Source organism: Danio rerio, chromosome 21 (genome assembly GCF_049306965.1).
Source record: "Danio rerio strain Tuebingen ecotype United States chromosome 21, GRCz12tu, whole genome shotgun sequence".
In the NCBI taxonomy this organism is placed as follows: Eukaryota; Metazoa; Chordata; class Actinopteri; order Cypriniformes; family Danionidae; genus Danio; species Danio rerio.
The window spans coordinates 29,708,521-29,734,456 of record NC_133196.1 but is presented as its reverse complement, the minus strand read 5'-3'; the positions used below and the strand labels follow the sequence as shown (position 1 = coordinate 29,734,456).

The following is a 25,936-nucleotide window of genomic DNA, read 5'->3' as shown; positions in this document are numbered from 1 at the left end:
GCAGTGCAGTTGTCTAAAAGTGCAATGGGCGGCACGGACGCCTTTCTGGAGCAGTGGAGTGGAAATCATCGGTTTATATATCAGCGGCAGGAGCGGCAAAGAGGAGCAGCGACTGCGGGAACTCAACACTCATCCTGCCCCCACGCCTTTGCCTCCCCGCCCTGAGTGTTTCATCAGAGCACATGAGACTGATCCTTCTTATTAACTTTATTACAGCAATGAAGATAATTTACTGTTATTATTTGAGCACTTAAAATGAGCAATTAACTGTCTGTCCAGTTGACATGGTTTTTTTCCTTGCCCAGATGATAGAAATGATTATGATGGTCCAGGATCAACATTAGTGAATTTCCACTGTATTTAAATGATTATGGTCCAGGATCAACATTAGTGAATTTACACTGTATTTAAATGATTATGGTCCAGGATCAACATTAGTGAATTTCCACTGTATTTAAATGGTGATGGTCCAGGATCAACATTAGTGAATTTGTATGTTATTGTTTTTTTTTTTAATAATATTTTGAGTTTACTTCAATTGACAGTTCAGTAGAAATTATGGAGAAGAAAACGTGTGTGGCAGAGAGACAGGAAGGTTTACCAAAGCAACTGTAGGTGGGATTTAATCTCAAGTAGCTGTAAATGCCAGTGTTCCTATTGTCAACGCACTAACCACTACACCACTGGCACTGACTTTTTCCATTGTATTTAAGTGATAGTGATGGTCTAGGATTAAATTTAGCAAATTTACACTGTATTTATATGATGATGGTCCAGGATCAACATTAGTGAATTTACACTGTAGTTAAATGATGACAGTCCAGGATCAACATTAGTGATTTTGCACTGTATTTAAATAATGATGGTCCAGGATCAACATTAGTGGATTTACATTAATTAATTCATTTTCTTGTTGGCTTAGCCACAGTGAAATGAACTGCCAACTTATCCAGCAAGTTTTTTTATGCAGCGGATGCCCTTTCAGTCGCAACCCATCTCTGGGAAACATACACACACACATTCACACACTCATACTATGGACAATTTTAGCTTACCCAATTCACCTGTACCACATGTCTTTGGACTCCAGATAATCATACTCTGATGTACTCAACAAAAGACCAGGTCACAAAAAGTGAAGGTTAGGATATTGAATCCAGTCATGCTGATAGTTCAGAACCGCTGATTTTTGCTGTGTAGTTAGAAATAATGTGCAGCTAGTTGAGAGAGGGAAGAGTCTTATCAACTCCCTCTACTTTTTGAACAAGCAGGCCGACCTTTGACCAGCACCCAAATTTTGACTATAAAGGTGAGAACTTCTTGTAGTAACATTGAAAGCTCAGCCGTGGGACATGAGTGAATCGCCTGGCATTCTCAGATGTAACAGGATGTGACACTGACAACAGAGGTGCAGATCCAAATATAGTGGCAAACAGATGTATACAGGCAAATCAGAAACGTAGTAAAAGAAACAGGTGAGAGGTCAGAAGGCAGGCGGCAGACAGAGATAAATCGATTAACAAGGCGAAGATAAAAACACGACAAAAAAGACAAAGAAAATGCATTGTAATGTCACTTTAACAGATAACAAGACTCAGCCGCTAGAGTGAGTGTTTGTGCTGTTTAAATAGTGTGTTTAATCAGTTTTTGATTACGGTGTGTATGCAATCTGTCAGGGTCAGGAACGTGTGTGTGTGTGAGTGGAGTGCATAGCAACTGTAGTCTATGACAGTGGTTCTCAAAGTGGGGGTCGGGACCCCCCGAGGGGTCGCAGGGCAATGAAGGGGTGATTTCCAAAAATCTATTAATTTTTTTTAAACCATAAGAATTAAAATATTTTATCCATAACTATACTGAAAATAAAAATAGTCGTTTATAGTTACTATATACTATATAGTTACTATAGTAGCTTATAGTTACTAGTTCTATTGGATTGCGACCCCTGGGGTAATTACAATATATTAAAGGCAGCAATAGCATCAGATGCATTTTGATTTTATAACATCAGGTTATACTTTCTGGCACATTTTAAGCACTGACACAAATTTAATTGGTGTGTCTGCGTCATTGCATGCAAGGTTTCTGTATTTATAACCACCTCAGAGGATATTGGGGGTCGCGAGTCACTGGCATTGTTATTTTGGGGGTCGCGGGCTGAAAAGTTTGGGAACCCCTGGTCTATGAAATGGCAGATTTGTAGTCCGTTAGCGCTTATTAGTGTTTTCCAGCAGTCTATGGTGTTTAGATCGCTGGTGAACGTGACATCAGACTTATGTGTTTGTCTTCCAAGTGACTGCAACCGGCTCTCCAGTCTTTGGAGAGGAAGATGATGGCACATCTCTGAGGTTGTAAATAATTCTTCTTGCTTGACATTGTAATATTCATTCGTCATCTGTTTTCTATCCACTTGTTTTGTATATTGTGATAGGCATTTTATGCATTTTTATTATTCATTATTGAATATGGTTTATGAATATGATGGTTATTATTATTATTATTATTGATAACAGCTGTATGTACCAACAATAAACCGTTATATTGCTTGATTGGTATGGTGTACAGACCTTTTATTGGTACCTTCTTTTGTTGATTAGCACCACACTTGTCTCACTTGAGTAAAAATACAAACCATACTAAAACATTTTTGGATTGCTGAAATATTTCAGATAATAATAATTTGGGTATACTAAAACACCGCACAATACCTTTTGGACCCTCGTCAAAAAAGTGTTTCTGGATGGAAAGCCAATCATCGCTGTGCTTGACACCGGGAGTTTCATCACCCTGGTTTAACCAATAACCACCCAGCTCAACGAAGTAAGTAAAGCCAGCATTCCTATTGCACATTACATATTCCTATTGCACAACGGGTTACCATTACAGCCAGACCAGCCACTTGTTCCGTTGAGGTCAGAATGGTAACCGATCTCCTTGTCTTCCTCAATCTGAGCCTTAACAGCTACAGGCTCCCAGCACCTCACCCTCTCTTCTATTTCACTATTACCAATGGTCTGCTGTACTGCCTTGCCCAGCGGTGGGTGGAGAGAAAGATGTTACTGGTGGTTCTGAAAAGTAAAGTCCCCACCATACAAGAGCTGGCCCAATCCCACTCTGATGGCAGGCCATCTGGGGCCTGACAATATGGTGCAATGGATCTACAAACATTTTTACTGGACGAACTGCCAGGGGTGTCCTACCTGCCAGATGATCTCTCCACAATGGCTTTCCCCCAGTTTACTGATTCCTTTACCCAGTATTGAGGTATCCTTCAACCTTATTGGTCTAGACCTGGTGGGCCTGTTGCCATAGTTTACCCATGGTCATAAACACATCCTGTGGATCCTGAATTATGACACGTTACACTGAGGCAGGGGGCCAAACACCAGCACAACTGCCCATTTACTTTCACTGGTACTGTTGTAAATAAACCAGGGCTTTTGATTTAACCTTTGTCAGATTTGCTTTGTGTTTATCCCTCTTCTCGCCACAATGTAGAGTAAATATATATATATATATATATATATATATATATATATATATATATATATATATATATATATATATATATATATATATAAACTATTCAGTAACACATTTATGTGGTTGTTTTTGCCGACTTTTGTCATAACAACATAATTCCTACAACCCTCAGTTGCTTTAAAATGGTTATATTAATTTTACCATTATTGTTTGTGGCTCAGAAATGATAACACTAAAAAGTATTAACATATCCAAATCGAGATCATTAGGTATAAATAAGATTGCGTAGGTATTTGATCAATTTTCATTTATTTTATTGATTAATATTTTTATTTCTAATTTCCAAGATAAATTTTGATGGTTTAATAGTAAATGGTTTTAGGAGGAATGAAGATACAGAAACTGTACTATAACCTCCAAAAAAGAGGTCTTTGTTTAAACGCCCCTTATTTAAACTCCTAACTCATAGTTTGTGTTTAATCTTGTGTTATGTTGTTACTTGTTGTTGACTTCTGCAACATCTGTCTTCTTCTTCTTCCTGAAGGCCATGATATGCTGCAGAAATCTGCTTTTGAGGTTGATCTTTCACTGTACTGCAGCTTTGCTTCTTCATAGCAAATTCATTGTTGAGGCCAGAATTCTAAATGGAACTCAAAGGTTCCAGGATGTCATCAAGACTAAAGCTAATTGGCTGTGAGTGTCAAAGGGCTGAAAACCAGCAAACCAATATAAGACAATGAAAAGGAGACTTCAAATAGAAGATTTTTTTTTCCTGGAAAGAGGGTGATGCAATTGAAACAATGTTATGAAATATGCAATTGGGGAAAAACATGATTCAACAAGTTGACGCAAAATATTGAGGCAGAGATTTGACCTGGTTTAAACTAGTTATAGATCAAACATTTCAAAGCAACAAAATTCACTATCAGTCATTATCACTATAAAGTGCTTTTGAGACATAAAAACTTTCAGTAAAAAGTTGAGATTTTATATTTAACCATATAGTTATATTAATTAGATCTTAGGCTATAATAAATGATTGTTGGTCAAGCTATGGCACCTTTTACAAATAATCTGCAAGCAGAAAAACAGTAAACAAACCTCAAATTGTGTCAACCCTTCCATAAGGTCAAGGTAATGTGTCCATTTACCAACCCAACTTTTTTGATTATGGAAATAGTCTGTTTATAACAATGAAATATTGAACAAAGCATTTATTTTTTTCAATAAAATATGCACTCATTGCACATTCTTTTCAAAACAAAACCCAAAATCTAATCTATTATTATTATTATAAATCTAATATTTTGTCAAACTTTCAAACAATATTAACTGGCCCTTAATGGTCAATTAAATGAATCACAAAAGATATTTTGCTGAGGTTATAAATGAATTGTTTATTTTCATAAAAAAAAAAAACAAAAAAAAAAACAAGATGACAGGGTGGACATTGGAATGACAGAGTGGACAAATACTTTATTTAGTGAACTAAATAAGCAGAAACATTTAAAAAGCAACAGGTACAACAAGAAATATTAAAGGGTAATTTAAAGGGGAGTAAAAGTTTTTAAGAATTCAACTTCTTCAATTTCAAGTTTTCAGCAATTACTGCAAACCACTGAGCCACCATGCCACCTCTTCTGTTATCAGTTAGGTTTTATCAATATGCAAATCAATGGGAAAATAGACAGTTATTGTCCTTCAAATTAAACTAAATTTGCTAATGAATTTAAATCTTTACATTGTATTGGAGGAGTGAAGGGAATGTTGGAAGCGAATCGAGTTAAAACAACTTAATAATACTGTTGTTTTTTTCAGAACAAGGTAAATAATTAGATTACAGATGTCATTGTAGAAATACTTAGGGCTGTATTTTTATTTCCTACAGTCAATGAGCTCTATTATATGGACTTTGAAAGGATATCCCTTATTTAGACTGAGACAGATATTGTCAAATGGTTTGTATAGTCCACTCATGTATTGCATCTACTGGTAGTATGTGTGTTTATAAGTAAGTGTTTCAACATAAAAACTAATTAACAATAAAATATTAAATAAATAAATAAATAAAGTGTCAATAACAATACATATGTCCAGGGTGGACAATGACAAGGAGGACATTTTTGGCTAAACATAGCATTTATTCAAGACAAGTTGTACCTGCAGCTGGCAAGCGTGTTTCCTTGTTGAATCTCTTTGTACACAGTTTAAGCTATTTGTTTAAAATTTTTTATTTAAAAAAAATATTAATTATTATTTTACTATGACAGAGTGGACATGTTAAGCTCGACAACATTCAGTTTCAAACACAATATGAGGAAAAATAGGAAACACAAGTGTAGATACGTACTGTGTGGCACATCAGATGTTTTAACCTCCTCTGAAAAGCAAAATGGGCAGGGGGTGTCAATGAGTACATCAGAGGGTTTCTTAAGGGGACATTTACCACATCATGACATAGTTGATTAATAATATTATGAAAACAAAATAAAAAATATTAAAATGACTTTATCAAATAACTTGTAAAGACAAGAAGAATATTTAAAAATCATTTTAATTTGATTCAATTTAGCTACTTTTTAGACTCACTGAAGCTGGTTGATTAGTGTGTGGGACATGGCAAAATCACATCAATGAAAAATATGGCAAAAATGGACAAAAACACATTTCAAAACACATAATTCTGTCTTTATGTGTGAAAAGGTTCAACCAATTGTATTAAAACATCAGAAATTCATTATTTCGCATTATGTTCATATTGGACGGTTTCAATCTCCTTTAAAACATTAAAGGCACTTATAGTGATATTGACCCAATTGTCCATCAATCATTTTTTTACAACACTAAGGGGAGTTTTTTTTTGGTTGACCTACAAAAGAAACAACCTACTGTATTCCTGAGGCATTATTTTGTTCCAAAATAAATAAATAAATAAATAAAAAATAAAAAAATGCCCAAAACAAATTGAGATCTCAAACAGGATCATATGTGAAAAGCTTTCTAAAACAAATTTTACACACATCTAAAAGATTATAGCAAACATTTTATAGTAACATGCTAAAACATGCTTTTACAGTTTGAAAACCTATTTTCAATGTCTGGGCTCGAAATATTCAAGCCAGTCTAGTTTTTAGAAATAATTTTGCAACTGTAAAGGCAAAAAATAAATAAATACAAAAAGCCAGGAAACTCAGACAGTTGGGCACCTGCCACAGTGTGGGAGAAAACTCCACATTATATAACTTATGATAAATTGTAGGCTATCAATTATAGAACAGAAATGAGTGTACTGCTTGTTTCACACACTTACCACAAGATGCATTATTCATTAACATTATTGCATTAAAATTATTCATGCAGGAAATTATTATAAACGGTTGTTCATAATTATTTTGCTATTATGGGCATAAAGACTGGCATAAGAAGTCATGAAACAAATCTTCTGTAACTGGTACAACTGGTTTCTTGATGATGACTCCGCTCTCAAGCTAAAACTAAACCTAGCGTTACAGCTTTATACAATAAAAGCCCTGACGATGGCGCTGTTTGTCCACTGTTCGGGGCAGGCGCGTTCATGTGAAATTAACCACATGATGGCACTATTAAACACACATATCAAAGTGACACGGTGTTTTTGACTGAATGTTTCTACCTCAGAGAAAAAAATGTTGAGATTAACTGCTCAAGTTAACTCTACTTCCACTACTCAAAGGTTTAATTTGTGAAAACGCACGAGGGGAGGGGATTGAAGTCGTAAACTGTGTGTAATTGTCGTCGACATGTCTTTTCCTAGTTTTGCTTTCAAGATGTAAACAGTGGAATGGACCAGAGACTGACGTTCATTCATTGCAAAATAACTAAATACTCCACTTTGCAGCCACATGAGGAGAAAAACAGACAGGATAAGAACAAAACGACATAGAAATCCAACGACAAGTGAGTATGACGAGTGTTAATTTATTACAAAACACATAGACACTGACAATATTTGAAAATACTTCTATCTTATCCTGTGGTGTTTTAGTGTTTGCTTTCTCTTCACAGTGATTCAATATGAACAAAGTGTTGAAATAGTATTACTACTGCAGAACCACTGAGCTTTACAAAAAGGAAAAAAAAAAGAAGCACAGACATTTACAATCATTTGACTTCAACTCACACAAATACCAGAACAATAATATTAATAATAATAAACATCCGCAAATTGAGTAAAAAATAGATTTTAATCTTTTAAATACAACATTTTGGAATACAAATATTGATTTGTTCATAACTGTAGTTCTTATTATTACTATCGACTGTTATCATCACTAGTGTTACTTTTGAGGTTTGCTTTACAGTATATCAATATACAGAAAAAATGTGAAAACAAACATTTTGGTAAATTCTGGTATTGCTCATTTACATAAATATACACAGACACACAAAAACACCTAGCCATGAATTTAATTTATCTCTCAACCATGTTATGTACTAAGTCTGACAGACAAAATGGCTTTATATATATATATAATGCTTACAATTCTGAAAACACTACTGTAATATCATCGTTATATTAGAGTTATTATTGACACAAACATTGACATATTTTACAGCTGTCTTTGAATGGACCCACTCATTCATGGTTATGTACACAACCCATGACATCCCAATAACCACTTGGGAGAGACATTAACTTCTGTGTATAAAAAAAAAAAAAAAAAACACTCCAATGTCACAAAATCATATTTTAGCTTAACGTTTATAGATCGGATCCAAAATTAAACAGAAATATCCCAGAAAATTCCCTTAACAGCCAAATTAGCTGTATTTTCAAAAAAAAAAAAAAAAAAGATTTTGTTTTGCAGAGATCGACACGCATGTTAGTGTCTAAAATCTACAAATACCATTTTGAATGAAAATGTCACAGAAAAAATGACACAGGAATATAACGTCAACTGGCTTTCATATGTCTTAAAAGTTAGTACTTTAATCACAAAAAGAGAAATCTAAAAAACAATTCAATACAAAACAGACGTTTCATAACATTCTCCCAAATGAATTGCTTTATTTCATTACCAAACCTGAGGCCAAGCTTCATAGTCTATATGAAAAACCAAACACTAAAGTCAAGCACAGAATGAGCAACAGAAACTCACATGATTCTCACGATGCGTCCCCTCAGTATTTTGGACTAGAAATCAGCAGATACTAATATTGAGCTGAAAATATTATAAATATCAATCTTGGAAGATTCTTTCTACCTTCGTCTATGGCATAGGAACCATTTTGCGAGCGCGCATACAATCATTGCTGCGAACAGTGAAAAATCACCCTGAAGATGTGGCTTCACCTCCGAGGTCTGACTCTGGACAACAGTGGTTATCTTTTTTATAGTATTTAAATTGGTAAAGATGCCAAAAAATGGCAACTGGCTTTTCTTCCTCCCGTTTTCACACCTTTAGAATAAATAAAAGGTAGCAGAGTTGCACTCTTTAACGGAGTATGATTGCATATAATACCAGACAAGAGTCTGCAAACAAACAACTATGAGGAGACCACGCAAACACATCTTAAACCAAGAGTCTGATTAAGCTCTTCTCATGAGGCTTTCCAATTTGCATCTAATGTTGCTCTGCGCCACAGAGGCTTTCAGTTTGAATATCACAGAACGAATCGGCTGTCCGGCTGCGTCGATGAATGAATGAAGATTACAGTGTGGAAAATGATCTTTCCTCTGAAAAGTCTTTCACAAGCAGGCCAGTGTCTTCTGAAGAATCCAACAGTGTCCAAAAAATATCACAGCAAAAAAAATAATAATATCAAACTACAGTAGTGGCCTACAGGAGGAAAAAAAATCCCCGTTTACCCTGATTTAGACGCACTGTTGGTTCAGTTCAGCATTTATAGTACCCAAAATCTCCCATTCACTCAATCTGCATCCCAAAAATGATAAAACAACTTGCTATTATACAAAGGACGGCCTGAAAATGGTCAACAATCATAAAAGTTATTTTTCTTTATGCGACTACACCAATACTAAATTCATTTTGAAGCAGAACGTGGCATCGCAGCCGCTCTTTTTTTGAAAAAAGGCTGACATCAAACGAGCTATGAAATCTTTCATATTGCTTTCTGTTAATATGATGCATTTGCAGTACCAGTGTAGACCAGTAAACTGAAGATTGTTTAGCTGTATTTCCTCCAGTAAGTCTTTGCATATTCCACAAAAAGCTAGCGGGACAAGGTTAGATAGCACTTGTAGTATGGCGAGTGCATTAGAAAAGACATTATCAACTAACACAGACATTATTAACTTAAATCTGTGCTTTTAATGCACCGATTTAAGGAGAAATAGAAAGCTAACTGTAGTGATCGAGAGCTTGCTTCAATGGCCTACTATCAGTAAAGGAGGAAACATCGCTGAATTGTGCAATTCAGAGAAGAGTTTATATTGCTGCAGTCTCAGTAGGCGCCCTTGGCACGTGAATTTCTCTGAGTTTACAGTAATGGTTAGCTCCTAAAACACTTATCTGGATGGCCGTGAAGTGACAATGAATTACATGTTCCTCTCTAACACTGATATAAATATTAAAACTGACCCAAGCCTACGCTGACGGGATACTCATTGGAAATTGAATGGAGAAGAATAGGATGTGAAAGCCCAGATCTGGCGAACACCTACACAAAGCGTTGTCTTCATATTCAACCCCCAAAATAGTTTTCTTTTGGCTTTTGGAGCCCTTGCGCACACATAAAATTGACTTTGGGCAAACGTAGAGCCCGTTTTCTTCATCCTTCATCCATGTGTTGTCTGTGTGTGGTCTAGGGTGAGTCCATCATGGCCTCCAGCATCTCCAGGAAGAGTTTGTGCATTGGCACGCCGCCACGGGTTTTGATGCTGTAAAAGGTGGTGAGGGCTCGACCGGCTGTCTGCCTGAGGAGAGGCAGGGTGAGGAGGAGACGTCCAGCGCGCTGAGGATCATCTGGACGCCGCTGAACCTCAAGCTCCAAAAGAGCCTGATGCAGCAGGTCTCGTAACTTCTGCACTGCCTCCATGTCCTCAATGTACACCGAATCTGAGAGAGGGGAAGAGCAGGGTGAGTGTTAAGACTCTCATATCACAGTAAATGAATGCAGTGGTTCTAGTAAAGAATTAACATGATTCAATTGCACAAATTATTTTAGACACATTTTCAATCCATGTGTTTGGAGAACAAAATGATCATTCCTGGAGTTATTCCCAGCCAAATGTTGGACTAAAAAGCTGAATTTCCATGATCTAATAAACAAAATACAGGTCGTTGTTCTTCTTATATATTAATAAGGTAACATTTAAAAAATACATTAAAATAACAATATAATATTACAGTGTTTTTAACATGATCATTTTGCATGACTTTAGTAGCCACCATGAGAACAACAATGGATAATTGACCTCTTAAGGCTGATTTAGACTTCTGCGTGAAGCGCACACATATGCTCTAGCGCAGCCTCCAGGTGGTCACATAACCCTCACCGTGGCTGATACGGACACACACACACACATCTCAAAAAATTGTAACTACATGTCGCAACATTGCATAGTGCAAGCTCCGTGATATGTCAGCTTGGCTGCTGTGACCAATGTGGGTGAGACTAAGAGCCGCGCGAACCCATTGGAGTGAGTGTCGAATTCTGTGAAGTAGCTCTAGATCAGGGGTGTCAAACTCAATTTCTGGAGGGCTGAAGCCCTGCACAGTTTAGTTCCAACCCTGCTCCAACATGCTTACCTATAGGTTTCAAACAAGCCTGAAGGACTAAATTAGTTTGATCAGGTGTGTTTAATGAGGGTTGGAACTAAACTGTGCAGAGCTGCGGCCCTTTTGGAACGGAGTTTGACACCTGTGCTCTAGATGGAAACTTGTCATGTTCACCTTATGATTAAAGTTGTTGCTCGTCCACCGGTTCCCACCTCTGATTAAGTGAGTTTTATCTACTTGTACATTAAGGTAGTGTTCAGAAAAAACAAAACACCCGCGAAGAAACTCAACACAGAGGAACATAAGAACCTACTGCCAGCTAGCGTTTCAGAAGTGTAATTGCAGAGCAACACAAACAGCGTGCAGAAGTATAAATGCATGACTACCCGCAAGGCAGCCTCTACTTTCAGCCTTTACTGTTTGCATGACAGCAAATTGCTCTCTCTCCCATTTTTGATAGCTCAATAGTTTTACTTCACATTAGCTTTCCTGCCATCTACTTTTTAATGCCCAGTCTTTGAAGCCAAACCTCTCTAAATTTCTATTATCCTCACATGTTAGCCTCAGTTAACAATTACAGTCTGGCGACTGGATTCGACTTAAGTGACTACCAGTCAGAGAGCTCAAAAGGAATAAAATGGAGCAAAACAATAGCCCAAACAAAATAGGCATTAAAAATAAAATTGACAAATGGAAACTAAAATTTAAAGGAACGAACAAAAAACCCCCCAGATATTCAATGGTGTGGACAAACAAATATAAAAATATGAATCCCTGTCTTTCAATGTCTGGAATTGACCTTTTAAAATTCCATGATATTCTAGAAATTCCATCACCGGTGGGAACACAGTTATTTGCACATAATAGAAGGAGTACAATGATCCCTCGCTTTAACATGGTTCGCTTTTCACAGCCACGCAGCATCATGGATTTTTTTTTGTGTAATTTGACATGCTTTTATTCTACAGCGCATTGTGTTTAGTGTCCTGACTGGCTGCAGACCATTGTCAATCAATTTACATAAATCTTCGATCTCTGAATAGCTGTACTGTATGTTTTCAAGTTTTCTCCCCACAATCTCAACGAAACGTTCTGCACAGTCAAAGGCACCTGTGGTAGCACCACAACTTCTGGACATGCTAAAAGAAGGTAGAAGTTATGCGGCTGTAGGGCGCCATCACAGAAGAAATAAGTATAGATCAAATGGTTTTGATCTTTGGTTTCATTCTATAAAACTGGACTTATTTTTCTACAAAGGTTTGAACTTTGAGAGTGTTAAGCCTGTCTGAGAAAAGTGTATAAAGAGTGTAGTGAAGGTTTTGCAGACTTCAAACATCTAAAATAATTGTAAAAAATAAAGCTTACTCCTTTGCAGATTTTACCTATTGTGGGTTGTTTTTAGAACCTAACTCCCGCGCATAATGAGGGATCACTGTAACAAATTTTTTAAAGATAAGAGAAAGAAAACTATGAGGAGGATAAGAATGCAGCAGACTTAAGAAAGATCCTGAAATGTTATACTATTTAGAAAAATGAAATATCAATATACTAATTAGGGCTGTGTGATTAATCGAATTGCGATTTGAAATGTTGACATTAGCTAAGCGCAAGGGGCTGCGATATGAAATATATTCGTACTATTTAATTTCCCCTGCCCAGAGCAAATGCGTGACTTCTGTCTGTGTGTGATAGTCTTACTAGCCAAGTGAGTGAGCACAATCGAGTGATAAGTGTCTTGTTAAAAAGTCAACTGAAAGTATTGCCAGTGGCACTTAATCTAGTAGCAAGCAACAGCAAAGTACAAGTTTGCTGACAGTTCTTTATTTTTATAATTATTTTTATTACTAATTTTACTAATTTGAGTACAACTTATTTACAGAAATGTAAGGTCATTTATTGATTTTTATTTGGTCTTAAGAAAAAAAAAGTGTTTATTTCAAATTTTTTAAAAATAAATTTCAGTTTATCATTTATTAAGTTAGTCAGTTCCTTTTTTAACTAACACTCACTGCATTTTAACAGTAAGAAGCTACGATACAGATTATTGAGCTGAAATAAAATTAAATTGCTAATCAAATAAAAAATTATAATAATAATAATAAAAAAAAATCGAAATTAGACTTTTTCCCCAAATCGCACAGCCCTAATACCAATGCATAAAGATGAAGTGTAACCTTATGATTTGAAATGTTTTATTTCAGTCTAATTTAATGCACCACTTATTGTTTTTATAAAGTAACTAGAACGTTTTCTTTTATTTTCTGGATAAACTTTTTTCTGAATTTTTTTCAGTAAATTAGTTTCATCAGTTTATTTGCAGAACTTCTAAGTAAAAACATTTAGTTATTTGCATTTTTACCTGCAAGGACATTTATAATTCTTTAGTTCGCCTTTAAACTGGTATCCTTTTGATCCCTACTTATAACTCAAACTAGACTGAGCTCGACAACCCCTTGTAAATCATTAGTGACCCTTTAATTGCAGGTCACAACCCCTGGGTTGGGAGCCACTGCCCTGAAGCATGACATTATTATTGTTATGCCTGTAGAAATTGTGTGTGCTCCGAATTCAGTCCTGAGGATTTCTCCAATGACAAGTTATAAATACACATGCGGAACAACAATTCAACAAATCTGATATACGTATAATATGATTCTTATGCTAATTTTGGCATGTGTGCCAAATGTCACTGACCCATAGACTAGTGTGTTGCTGAGGGTTAATGTTTGCCATGTACACACAGATACGCGAGGTCTAAGGAAGAGCTACTGGGTGTGTTCAAGATTCAAAGCATGCGACTCCCAGTATTTGCATAACAAATACAGATTCAGTAGGTGAAGCAGATACGGGGGTTGAATTTATTATTTACAGTAATTAAAGGTTTCATGGGCTCTTCCGGGAGGGGGATGAATTGGCACGCGCAGACAATGACAAGACACGTATGCTTTCAACACGACACAAAACAGAATAGTGTCTGGTCTTAATTACTGCATGACTCAGTCGGGTCAGATGGGTTTTGATCAGAAGGTAAGCAGTCAGGGTCAGGGAATAAAAATAGAAGTGGAATGAATGAGTCATTAATAGGAAGATGGTGACAGGAAGTGCACCTGAGTTGGTGAGGGCGATGGCCTTGAGCATGACAAACTCCTCGCGGTCGAGCTGCAGGGCCCGGAAGCGGCGTGCCAGCTGACTGATGGCAGCGTTCAGTTCGGTCAGACCGGCCACACGAGACATCTCCTCATCCAGAACAAAGTCCTCAGCAAACACTACCTCGTCCTCGCAGCCCAGAGAACGATAAGCAACCCCCAACACCAACACTTCCAGCCACACCGACTGCAGCACGGACATCTGGTCAGCCAGTGACAGGGAGAGAAAGCCTGGGTGAGGGGAACACAGAGAGAGAGGTTGACCATACATGCTCACTGCTGCAGAAGAAAACAAAACAAAAATGCAAAAAAAATCACAGATGGTTTATCTCTGATTTAGGCAAAAGGTTGGTCAGAAAATTTGGTTTTAAACTGCATGTTTTCGGAAACGATACCATGTAAACTATGAAACAATTTATTTATTTATTTATTTTGTGAAAACAGGTATGTTATGAGCAGTGTTGTGCTAGTTACTGAAAAATAGTAACTAGTTACAGTTACTAGTAACTTCATTCAAAAAGTAACTCAATTGCTTTATCAATTACCTACACCAAAAAGTAATGCATTACTGTTAAAAGTAACTTTTGAGTTACTTTTCCAAAGAACACTTTTATGCTCCTATTATTACTCACACTTAGGTGCTACATGAAGAATACACTGTTGATCAACCAATTTGCTTTCTCACAACTAAAACACAACAAACTTGAATAAAAAGTAATTTTTAAACACAAATTTTTAAGTCATTTTTAACACTATTTAACCCTTAAACATGTTCTTTCACAGCTCAAGTATGAAAACTATTCAACAAACACAAAACCATTCTGAAATAAATAAATGAAAGTAATCTGAATTTTCATTTTGAATCAATTTGGTGAAACTCAGCACCAAAAAGTTGCGATTACAGACAACCATAAATTTGATGCATTTTAAAAACACACCAAAAACATAACAGCTGCTCAAAAATGAAATCGATGAGCATTTTTCAAACTAACCATAAATTAAACATGCCATGTCAACAAACCCATGGAAAATTAGCTGTGTATATTCAAAGTGCAAAATCTGCTGCTGTATAACAGCTATAAAGATATGTAAAACAATAATAAAAAAAAGAAAAAAAAAATTACAGCCTTTTTCTGAGCAATGCAACACTATACATTTAAAGTGTTGGTCCACTACGATATCATATTTTAAACTTTAGTTGATGTGTAATGTAGCTGTGTGAACATAAACAGCATCTCTGAATGTAAAATGCTCAAAGTTCAATGCAAAGGGAGACCTTGATTTTACAGAGTTAGCTTAGCAAAGCCTACAATGAATGAACTTTGGAGACTACAAAAAATACTTCCGCCCCCTGTGAGATCACATAAGGCCGTGGCCAGAGGCGCTGTAACGTTATAGCAGAAGGAGAAAATGCCATCCTGCTATTTCCACAGAGCTTCTCTGTTTCTGTATTTGGGCTTCCATATGACACAACCCAAACACAGAAGTGCTTACAGTTCAATATGAATTATGTTCCAGAGAACTTTAAAATACATAGCAAGCATGACAAAATACAGCTTCCAGAATCCCTCTCAGTTCAGTGCTGGATTCAGCTAAAATCTCCTCAAAGATGGAGCAACTACAAGGAGACGCTGTGAACTCTGAGCCACAACCTGTAAGTATTTTATTTGTTAACATTGATCATGACATGTACAGTGTCTAGCCTTAACGCTATGTTGTAACAAAGATGTAAACAATGGGAAATAATGTTCGCCACCGCTAATGATTTAGCTACAAATCTATATTTATCAGTCAAACTGCTGTAAACACACACACAGACACACACAGGCACACACACACACATGTACAGCACGTGGGTCTCTCTGTGTGCGACGGCAGTTTCTCTACCATTAACTTTCATGCATTTTACATGTTATATTTGAACAATTCATGTTCCTTACACAGGCATATTCCGGATATGTGTGAAATACGTCATGTAACGCATTGAGTTAAAAAAATACAGCAATGCTCTCTTAACTGGAGTGTAGCACCAAAAAAAAAATCAATCAAGGCTCACAAAGGTCTCATCCCACATCTTATGCTTTATTCTGTCAGCAGCGTCACCACAGAAAATAACTTAATCCGGAAAAGAAAAATAAACATCGGTCCTCGCACATGCGCTTCTCGTGTTACAGATAGTTCACAGTATAAACACACACACACAATGGCACACAAACACTCTCTTAAAGGAGCCGCATCCCATTTTCACTCGTTACAGACATGTTGACTGACTGTTTACACAAAACGCGCGTGCTTGTGCGGGCATGACATGGAGCCGATCCGCGAATCACAGCACATTATGACGATGACCAATCGGAGTCACTTGAGGGTGGGCCTTTCAGAGGAACTAGGAAATATATCAGTCGTTTTCATGTTAGCCGTGTAGCTGTATATAATCAAAGTGAGATTTATGAAAAAATAACATGATTACCTTCAAGTGAAACATGAGCACACATTGCTTTGCATCTTATTAACACAACCAAGCCTTAAAAATACTTTCTGGACCACCCTTTTAAATAACATGTCCTGAAATATAACAGAAATGTGTCACAGTGTTTACTAGACGAATCAGTTTTGTTATACAGATAACAAATGTGTACTTATTTATTTGAAACAACAAATAAAGTAGTATTGATAATAGTAATATTAATGGTTTCTTGGTCTCTCTTGCGCGTGCATTCGGTCTCTCCCGCAAGAACATTTGGCCTCTCTTGTATGCACCCCGTCTCTCTTGCGCACACACTTGATGTACCTTGCGCGCATTTGATCTCTGTTTTCACTTGACTTTTGTCCAGTCTTTTTAAGGGTGGTTCGTTGGCATTCACCAATCCCACAATGTGTCGCCACTGTAAACAGGAATAAGTGAGCTACACTGCAGTCAATATTAATTAATTTACCAAATATTGGACAAACGCATTGTAATGATAACGGAGTTACTATATTTAAAAAGTAATGCATTACAGTGTTACTGTCAAAAGTAATGCTATTAAGTAAGGCGTTAATGCCCAACACTGGTCTTGAGTACTTGCCAACTAAAGCAATGATGGTGGACTACAAGATTGGATGTGCACAGATGCATAGTGTTTCTTTACAAAGTGATATCCCCATGTACTAGCCCGGCATTAATAATATAGTATTTTTATCATTTTAGGGATCACATGGTTTAAACATTATTACATCCCCCAAGACATTAGTTTCACACAAAGCTCCAAGAACACTTTTGTGTGGTAAAAAAAAAAAACAGTAAAAACTACTTTGTTTCTTCCTCAACGGAAGTTAGGGTGTTCATTTACAAAGGTCAATTAAACATTTTGTCTTTAGAGTCATTCAAGCATACTGCCTAAAAGGCGTTTCAAAGATGACCATCGAGTGAAATGATTTGCCTTAAAGGGACTTTGAGATTATTAAGAATTTGATCAAATGGCCAAACTGGTTCCAATTCCTAGCCCTAGTGTAAACAATAGGATTTCAATACAGTAGTATGTAGCTTTCTGGAATTTTAGCAATGTGTAGATGTTAAAATACTTGTTAAGATTCCACTTCATGACGACTGGCATTTTTCACAACCAATCTGCATAAAGTTTCTCAACTTTTTTTAGGCTGTCAGGAACGTCAATGCCACAACAGCTCTTCTCCGATAAAGCCTAAAAATGCCCACTTAATTCAGATCCAGTGGATGTGTGCAGTGAGAGGTGTATAGAGAGCAGCATAAGAGTTGTTTATGAGTACCAAGACGCGATGGACACTCAGAAAAGTGCTCTAAAATAGGAGGTCTTGAAAATAGCCAGAGACTGACAAAATCATTCTAAGACTCCTTCCAAGACTGAGCTAGGACACCAATTAAGAGGAAAGTCTTCCACATTCTGACTGTAGCTCTGACTCACCTGCTCCAGTTGCCTTCAATTATAATCTTTCTTTAGGCACCTGTTTTCAGCAGGGAAGAGTTGTGATTGATCAGCACTTTACAGCACTGCAGAAATGTGAGAACCAGCATTGATTAACAAGCTACTAACTGTTTTCTAGATGGCCTTTTCATAGCCTTCTGAAATGTTAGCCTGTTATCGATATATTAGCATTTGATCTGCTCTCTTTCCATCCAACATTAAGCATCTGAGTGGCATTTGGCCAGCAAATTCATATAAACAATGAGCATGAGTAAACACAGAAGTAACCATGAAGGAAGAGGTTTTTTAAGAGTGGACTTTTTGCACAGATTTCAAGCAACCTTTAGTACTACGATTAGTAACATTACACTACTGTGCAACTGAAAAAGTTAAGTGGCACTTCACTCTGGTCCACATTGCAATTTATTCTCACCAATGAGCCAATTTAGTCAAAGCAAAAAAAGTTCATTATTTTGTTTCACAAGCATATAGGGGCAGCATTATCTGCAAAATATAAAGCCACACAATTAGATAACAGAAACTCTCATTTTGGTTCAACTTGAAGGTCCAATTGAAGTGATTGTGATCAAGCAACTTTGTTCAATCGAAGCAGGACATAATGAGTAAAATAGTTCCTTTCGCCTTTAAAAACAGCCAGTGCACTTTCATTTATAACACATCTCTGCCAGCCACAGCTGCTGAGCTAAAGCCACATCTAGCAGCTTCTCCACTATAAAAAACAATATTCATTGTATAATTCCAAGGAGTCTGAATTTTTTTGTCTACTCTGAATCGCACATTTTTTCTGTTACATGATGTCAAGCTGTGCGTGTGTGCTGCAGGTTTATGTGACATTAACAGGAAGGCTTTATTCTAGAAAGGATAAGAAAGGAAATTTTCACAAGCAATGTTCCCATCCACCTATTTTTATGTGCATTTTGGATATGTGCTTAAAAGAAAACGGTTGATTGAAACGTCAAGATGTGCATAACTGAGTAAGATAAACTTTTTATTCGATAAGAAAAGATGTGCAGAAACTACAATGGAAACACTTTACCGAACACATTCCAGTATGCACAGTAAAAAAAGGTCATGTAATGGTGAAAATTTGTGTGAATTTGTGTAATGCACAAATCAGCAGGCTGAGCACACTGTAAAACATCTGAAATGTTGTTTTGGTTATTCTAAAATGCCAGCATTGGTGTTGTTATATTATTATAATTACCTCCAGAATCAAGAGCATCTGTGCCCTGTTTATCAAGCCATAAACGCTACCGCACGTTCACTGCATGTCTGGACTGCCTTTTTTTTACTTATTAAATAAAGACAAGATTCACGCAGCGCCTTCTACCGCAGCAAATTATGTTTTTACATTTGATATTGGGTGCCAGTTAATCAGGAAGTGCTGATTTTGTTCTCTTTGACTCGCTGGATCGAAACGCTGCTTTATTCGCATATCTATTTCTGCAATAATTCAGTTTTGCGCTTAAAGTTAATTTGCATTTTTGGATGGAAACATAGCTAGTGTTTGTATATCTCATAATTGGTGCACACACTATATGCAGTATTGTAATTGTGTTTGACAAACATAATTTAACAGAACATAACATGCCCACTGCATTTCAGCATCCCAGTTTTTTCCTGATTCCTCCTCACATTTTATGCAACTACTAAAAGTTCAAAGAGTTCAAATCCACACTCTTTTACGTATAATTTATTTATTTATTTATTTTTTTTCGCAAGTGTTTGCGTGTATGCAAATAACTAATGATTTTAGACATGTCCTATAGGGGCAGGATGCTTTAGATGCTACAGAGCATTTAATTGGTCTGAAGATCAGACAAGAAGCTAAAATGCATAGTGATGTCATTAATAATGACTGATGCATTTTTGTTTATTTAGTTTAGTTTCTCAATTTAAGAAAGAAACAGAAAGATTTAAATTATTATATCTTTTAAATGGGACGGAGTGGTGGGTAGCGCTGTCGCCTAACAGCATGAAGGTCGCTGGTTTAAGCGTCGGATAGGTCAGTTGGCATTTCTGTGTTTGCATGTTCTCCCTGTGTTCCCATGGGTTTTCTTCCGGTTGCTCCTGTTTCCCCCACAAGTCCAAAGACATACGCTATGGGTGAATTAAATAAACTAAATTGTCTGTGGTGTATGTGTGTGTGTGTGTGTGTGTGTGTGTGAATGAGTGTATGGTGTTTCCCAGTGATGGGTTGCAGCTTCAGAAAACATATGCTGGATAAGTTATGATGAATAAAGAGACTAAGCCGAAAATAAACTGAATGAAAGAAAGAATGAATATCTTCTAAATGTGAATTCTGTCATCATTTCTAACTACTGACATGTACTTCATTTTGGCTTGATTTTCTTTAAAACTATATCATAGCAATTTATTCTGAAGTTTCACTTGAAATATACCGAAGCCTTTGCAGTCAGGTGCAAATTGCACAACTTAAAAGTTGTCTTAAACAACATTTGATGCTGACCAACTTTGGCAGCTCTATATTTAAAATGCAATGCTTATTTCCTCCCTCTGCAAGACTATATTTCCAACTTCAATGAAATAAAACCCTAATTAGTCCTCTTAGAAACACAAACAAATAAAAGCCAGATTGTGGAAGTGGTTTCCAGTTTAAGTGCACTGTGAATCAGACAGTGAATCATACATTCAAAGGCTAAAGCAGGCATAACTTTGTGGTAAATTTGCTTTAGCTTAACTCAAGCAACATGAGAGTGAGTAACCAGTCGCTTTACACCAGAATAGCTTACTTGAGAGGGTCTCCTTGCCAACCGCCTCGCTGTTCCTCTTATTGCTCTTACTTACCAGGAATGTGCTTGGCCCAGCCGATGATGACAACTAGTTCCCTATCGGCCAGGTCACAGAGAGTGGTGAGCGTGCGCTGGGCTGTATCAGGCTGCAGGGGGTCTGGCATAGCAAACAGTTTTTCTGGCTCCGCCACCAGCAGATGAGACACAATGATGCTGGATGAACCTGAGAAAAACAAACTAAACATTACTAAGCTGAATTAGCCGCAAATGTAGCACCAATTGCAGACCATAAAATGATTCATTTATTTTTGAACTAAAATATATACCCTTCTCTCCCTCCTTCCTTAAAGGTATTGGTGCACTCTGGTACGTGGCATTTTCCACCTCAGGGCGTCTCTTGTACTTCTGTCGTCCACCTCTGACTCGGTCCAAGCGAACTCCTACACACGTTAAACGCAGAAAGAGGATTATGGCATTGGCACTGCTTGCCGATCACACCATACACTGTGAGGTACTTGTGTAATGTTAGAGAGAGGATTGGTTGTGTTGGCCAGCTGCCACCTCACCTTCTTTGAGCATGCCTACTTTGAGGCACTTGGTGAAGCGACACGCCTGACAAGCCTTTCTGCGGCGCTTGGTGATCTCACATTCATTAGAGGCAGGACAGCTGTACTCAATATTGCCTGTTGGATGAAGGGAAACCATTATACAAGAGCCTTATACTTAGCATTAAAATATTAATAAATATTATAAATATAATTGTTTTACTGTGTTCTTGTTACAGAATTATTGTCCATTTTATTACAGATTAATAATATTAACCACAGATGCTTACTACAGGATTATGATAAAGGTTACCTCATATAATTATAAAATAAATAACTATAATAAATATAGATTAGTTAGATTCCCTAATCTGGCAACGACCACATGTAGTTAGTGCTACAGAAATATTTCATTTATCAGTAAACAGGAAATGTCGATAATTCAAATAAAAGAAAATAATTTGTTTAACTAATAAACATTTTAAGCTTAAAACAATTAATTTAACTACTTGTAATATGATACTAAGGTTAAAAAAAAATCCTAAACCAAAGTTTACTTAATTTCAACAACAACAAAAAAAAGTTCATTTTGGGAAGGATCAATTACACTGATTAAACTATTTAACTTTATTTCAGCCATTCATTGAAAGATGCCAGAGCAAATGCTGAGAGCAGTGATTCATTTTCAAATCGGATTACACTTTATGTATAATTACACTTACTATATATGTGTATTTTGGAATGCATCCAGTGAAAACACAACAGAAAGACAAACTGTCTTAGGGCTCATTCACACAGTGAAAACACTTTTTCCATTCTAATGCGATACCTTTCTATTGTTTTTCAGTGTAAAGATGTTCTTGTTGGACATGCATGATTTTTATACTTTACACTTGTATGTTAAAGTATTTTAGACACCATGTCAAGTTAAAAGAACTTCAGTTTCAGACGCAGTGTAAATAGTAAACTGAGAACCAAGTTTTCAAAAGTCTTTCTATGTTTTTTTTAATGTGTAATATTCACACTTACTCCTGATAAGTGTGAACTTAAAAACACTTTCAAGTGTGACCTCAATAAACGCCGCTACTTGTCAAGTGTCAACACACCCTAAAAGGACTACAGGTGACTACAAACTAGAATGTGCAAAAACTAGATTGGCAGATGCTCTCTGATGGCTGGCCGCCTAATTTGTGTCATGCCATTTTTAGTACTAACTCAAAGCACTTAATTCAAGGTTCTAATCAAAACCCAAACCCCATTCAACTCTTAATAAATATGATTTGTTATGTTGAGAGAGTTTCATTTTATTTGGTTGAACTTATTTTAAGTTATTAGTAACAACAAATATGCAGTACCAAGCTAAATTGGCTGTAATATATGTGTGTGAATGGGAGTGTGTGGGTGTTTCCCTGTGTTGCGTCCCATCCGTTGCGTAAAACATATGCTGGATAAGTTGGCGGCTCATTCCCCTGTGGCGACCCCTGATTAAAAAAGGGACTAAGCCGAAAAGAAAATGAATGAATATGCGGTGCTCACCTTGTATGGTTCTTTTGAAGAAAGCCTTACAGGCTTCACATGAAGCCACTCCATAGTGGTAGCCAGATGCCACATCTCCACACACCAGGCACAGCCTTTTGGGAAGTGTGCTTAACGCATACTTGCAACGCCCTCCTCCACTACCAGTTGAGCCCTCTTCGGCTCCATCTGCACCCTCCTCCTTAAAATGGCAGCGCAGGGCAGGTGTGTAGAGGGGTGGGGAGTAGCGGCCAGCGCCTTCTCCTCTGGATCCCCCTCCTCCACTCTGAGAGGAGTCTGAAGATGCTCCTCCTGGGCTGGTCCTCCCTCCGCCACCTCCTCCGCCTCCCTCAGGACTGCTAGGCTCAGCCTTTATGTACAGGTCAGAGCGTCGTTCTCTGGAAGACATGATACCTGCAGAGAAAAATGTGAGACAAACATTTTAGGTATTAACTTCATCTGCATTACCATGAAGGTCAAGTCTGGGTGTCTGGGTGCCAATCTTTCAAATGTGGCTTTAAAAAAGGATAAATATATTATATATCCAACCACCTGATCTGCATCAATATGTGCAGGTGAGGTGGTGTTTAATTTCTGGATTAATCCACATTTTTAATAATCGAGTGAGTCATCATTTTAGCAAATAGATCAGTCTCTTTCCTGAATAAATCAGCTAAAACAAACTGATGGAGTGAATAATTAATTACTCATTAAGATGACAGAGTGACTTATCTGCATCTACTAGTGTTTTGTTTTATTTTTTTCTCTATCATGTTATATTTATATGAGGTGGCATGGTGGCTTAGCGGTTAGCACTGTCACCTCACAGCAAGAAGGTTGCTGGTTCGAGGCCCAGCTGGACCAGTTGGCATTTCTGTGTGAAGTTTGCATGTTCGCATGGGTTTACTCTGGATGCTCAGTTTCCCCCACAGTCCAACGACATGAGTAATAAGTCAATTTAATGAACTAAATTGGCCGTAGTGCATAAGTGTGAGTGAATGAGAGCGTACGGGACTTTCCCAGTGTTGGTTTGCAGCTGGAAGGGCATTTGCTGCTTAAAACATGGCAGAATAGTTGGTGGTTCATTCCTCTGTATGACCCCTGATAAATTAGGAACTAAGCCTAAGGAAAATGAATGAATGTTATATTTATATATTAAAAACATAATCATTATTATAATGGACGCAAGCTATGACAGCTGATCACATACTTCTTTATCGATATTCGCTCTCAAGACTTATGGCTCATTTCCACTGACTGGTACAGTACGGTATGGTTCGGGGTGGTATGGGTCACCTTTACAGGCTTGTATTTCCACTACCAAGGGTACCCTTTTGGTGGGTGTGGTGTATGACAAAGTTTCAGTCGCATCATTCTCGCTCGTGGAAATGTCTACGATAAAGCTGTACGAGTCGCTTACATATCATATGAAAAGCACTTCTCACAAAACAGACGGATCGACCATGGCTCGTTGCTATATGTATATATAATTCCGCTGTAATCTCTCGGCTGTGTGTGTATTTTAAACATGGCGGGGTTTTTTGTTTTCATTCTGGCTTGTTGCGTAAGCAAATGACGTATCTCTGTAAACCAAAAGCGTTCCGCTGCGCATCTAGCTCCGCCTTTTGGTACCCTTTCTCGTGTTTGGTACCCTTTCGAAGAGGTGCCGAAAAAGTGATACGGTGCGCCTTTTGATAGGGCTGTGCAATTAATCGAAAATCCGATTTCGATTTTGGCTTCAAACGTTTATGAAAAGGCATTAATCGAGATAAACGATTATTGCATCATTTACCGCCCCATTTCCAGCTGAACACATGTGTTGCTCTTAAAAGCGCGTAAGAGTGTGTGCTTATGTGAGTGCAGCCAGAAGCATGCGGACGGTCAGCATTCGCTCTCATTCGCACACTGAGACGAGCAGAGGAGCGCAGACATCTAAAGTCATCTTAACGCGAGCGCTTTAATGGTCAAATAGGTTTCAAAACGCAGTGGTTAGAGATTATTCATATTAACCCTCATTTGTGTAATAAACAAACGAGTTGAAGATCAAAAGACACGTGAAAGAGAAACCATTAAAGAGACAGTGCACTATTCTTGCTGCTGCCTTTTTTTATCATTATTAAACAAAACGAGAAAATCCCTCTCTGCTCTTGACTGAAGGATTTTTGTAGCTAAAGTGTTTTTCTTACAGTGAAGATGCTTAAAGCACAGTTTGTTTCATATTTTTATTCTATTATATTCATTTATCTTTCCTTTGCAGGGTGGAAAATAACTGTATATATGAAGTTGAAGTCAGAATTATTAGCCCTCCAAAATATTAGCAACCCTTTTCCTCCCCAATTTCTGTTTAATGGAAAGAAGTTTTTTTTACTTATTTCTGAACATAATAGTTTTGATATCTCATGTCTAATTATTGATTTCTTTTATCTTTGCTATGATGACAGTACATAATAATTTTCTAGATATTTTTCAAAATACAAGCATTCAGATTAAAGTGACATTCAAAGGCTTCACTAGAGTAATTAGGCAAGTCATTGTATAACAGTAGTTTCTTCTGCAGACAATCAAAAATATATTGCTTAAGGGGGCTAATAATATTCACCTTAAAATAGGTTTCAAAATATTTAAACCTGCTTTTATTCTAGCTAAAATTAAACAAATAAGCCTTTCTCCAGAAGAAAAAATATTATAGGAAATACTGTTAAAATTCCTTGCTCTGTTAAACATCATTTGGGAAATATTTAAAAAAAAAAATTTTTTTTAGGAGCGCTAATAATTTTGACTTCAACTGATAATTGTTTTAAATAATCGTGATTACAATTATGACCAAAATAA

General features: G+C 36.9%; 1 protein-coding gene across 3 annotated transcripts in view; it reads right to left on the bottom strand.

Annotated features, from left to right (window-relative positions):
* Positions 1-7,421: 7,421 nt before the first annotated feature.
* The window catches only part of esrra (estrogen-related receptor alpha), a 31,287-nt gene continuing 12,772 nt past the window's right edge, over positions 7,422-25,936 (bottom strand). For 2 of the 3 annotated variants that reach the window (XM_009295473.5, XM_005161344.6), the window contains 6 exons: positions 23,126-23,518; positions 21,611-21,727; positions 21,371-21,484; positions 21,100-21,267; positions 14,309-14,578; positions 7,422-10,538 (listed from right to left, as the gene is read on the bottom strand). In XM_009295473.5, the coding sequence (XP_009293748.1) occupies positions 10,285-10,538; positions 14,309-14,578; positions 21,100-21,267; positions 21,371-21,484; positions 21,611-21,727; positions 23,126-23,513 (1,311 nt within the window). In that variant the 5' untranslated portion in view covers positions 23,514-23,518 and the 3' untranslated portion in view covers positions 7,422-10,284. Of the gene's footprint in view, positions 10,539-14,308; positions 14,579-21,099; positions 21,268-21,370; positions 21,485-21,610; positions 21,728-23,125; positions 23,519-25,936 lie in introns of those variants that run through there. The other variant, NM_212955.1, reaches the window with a different exon arrangement.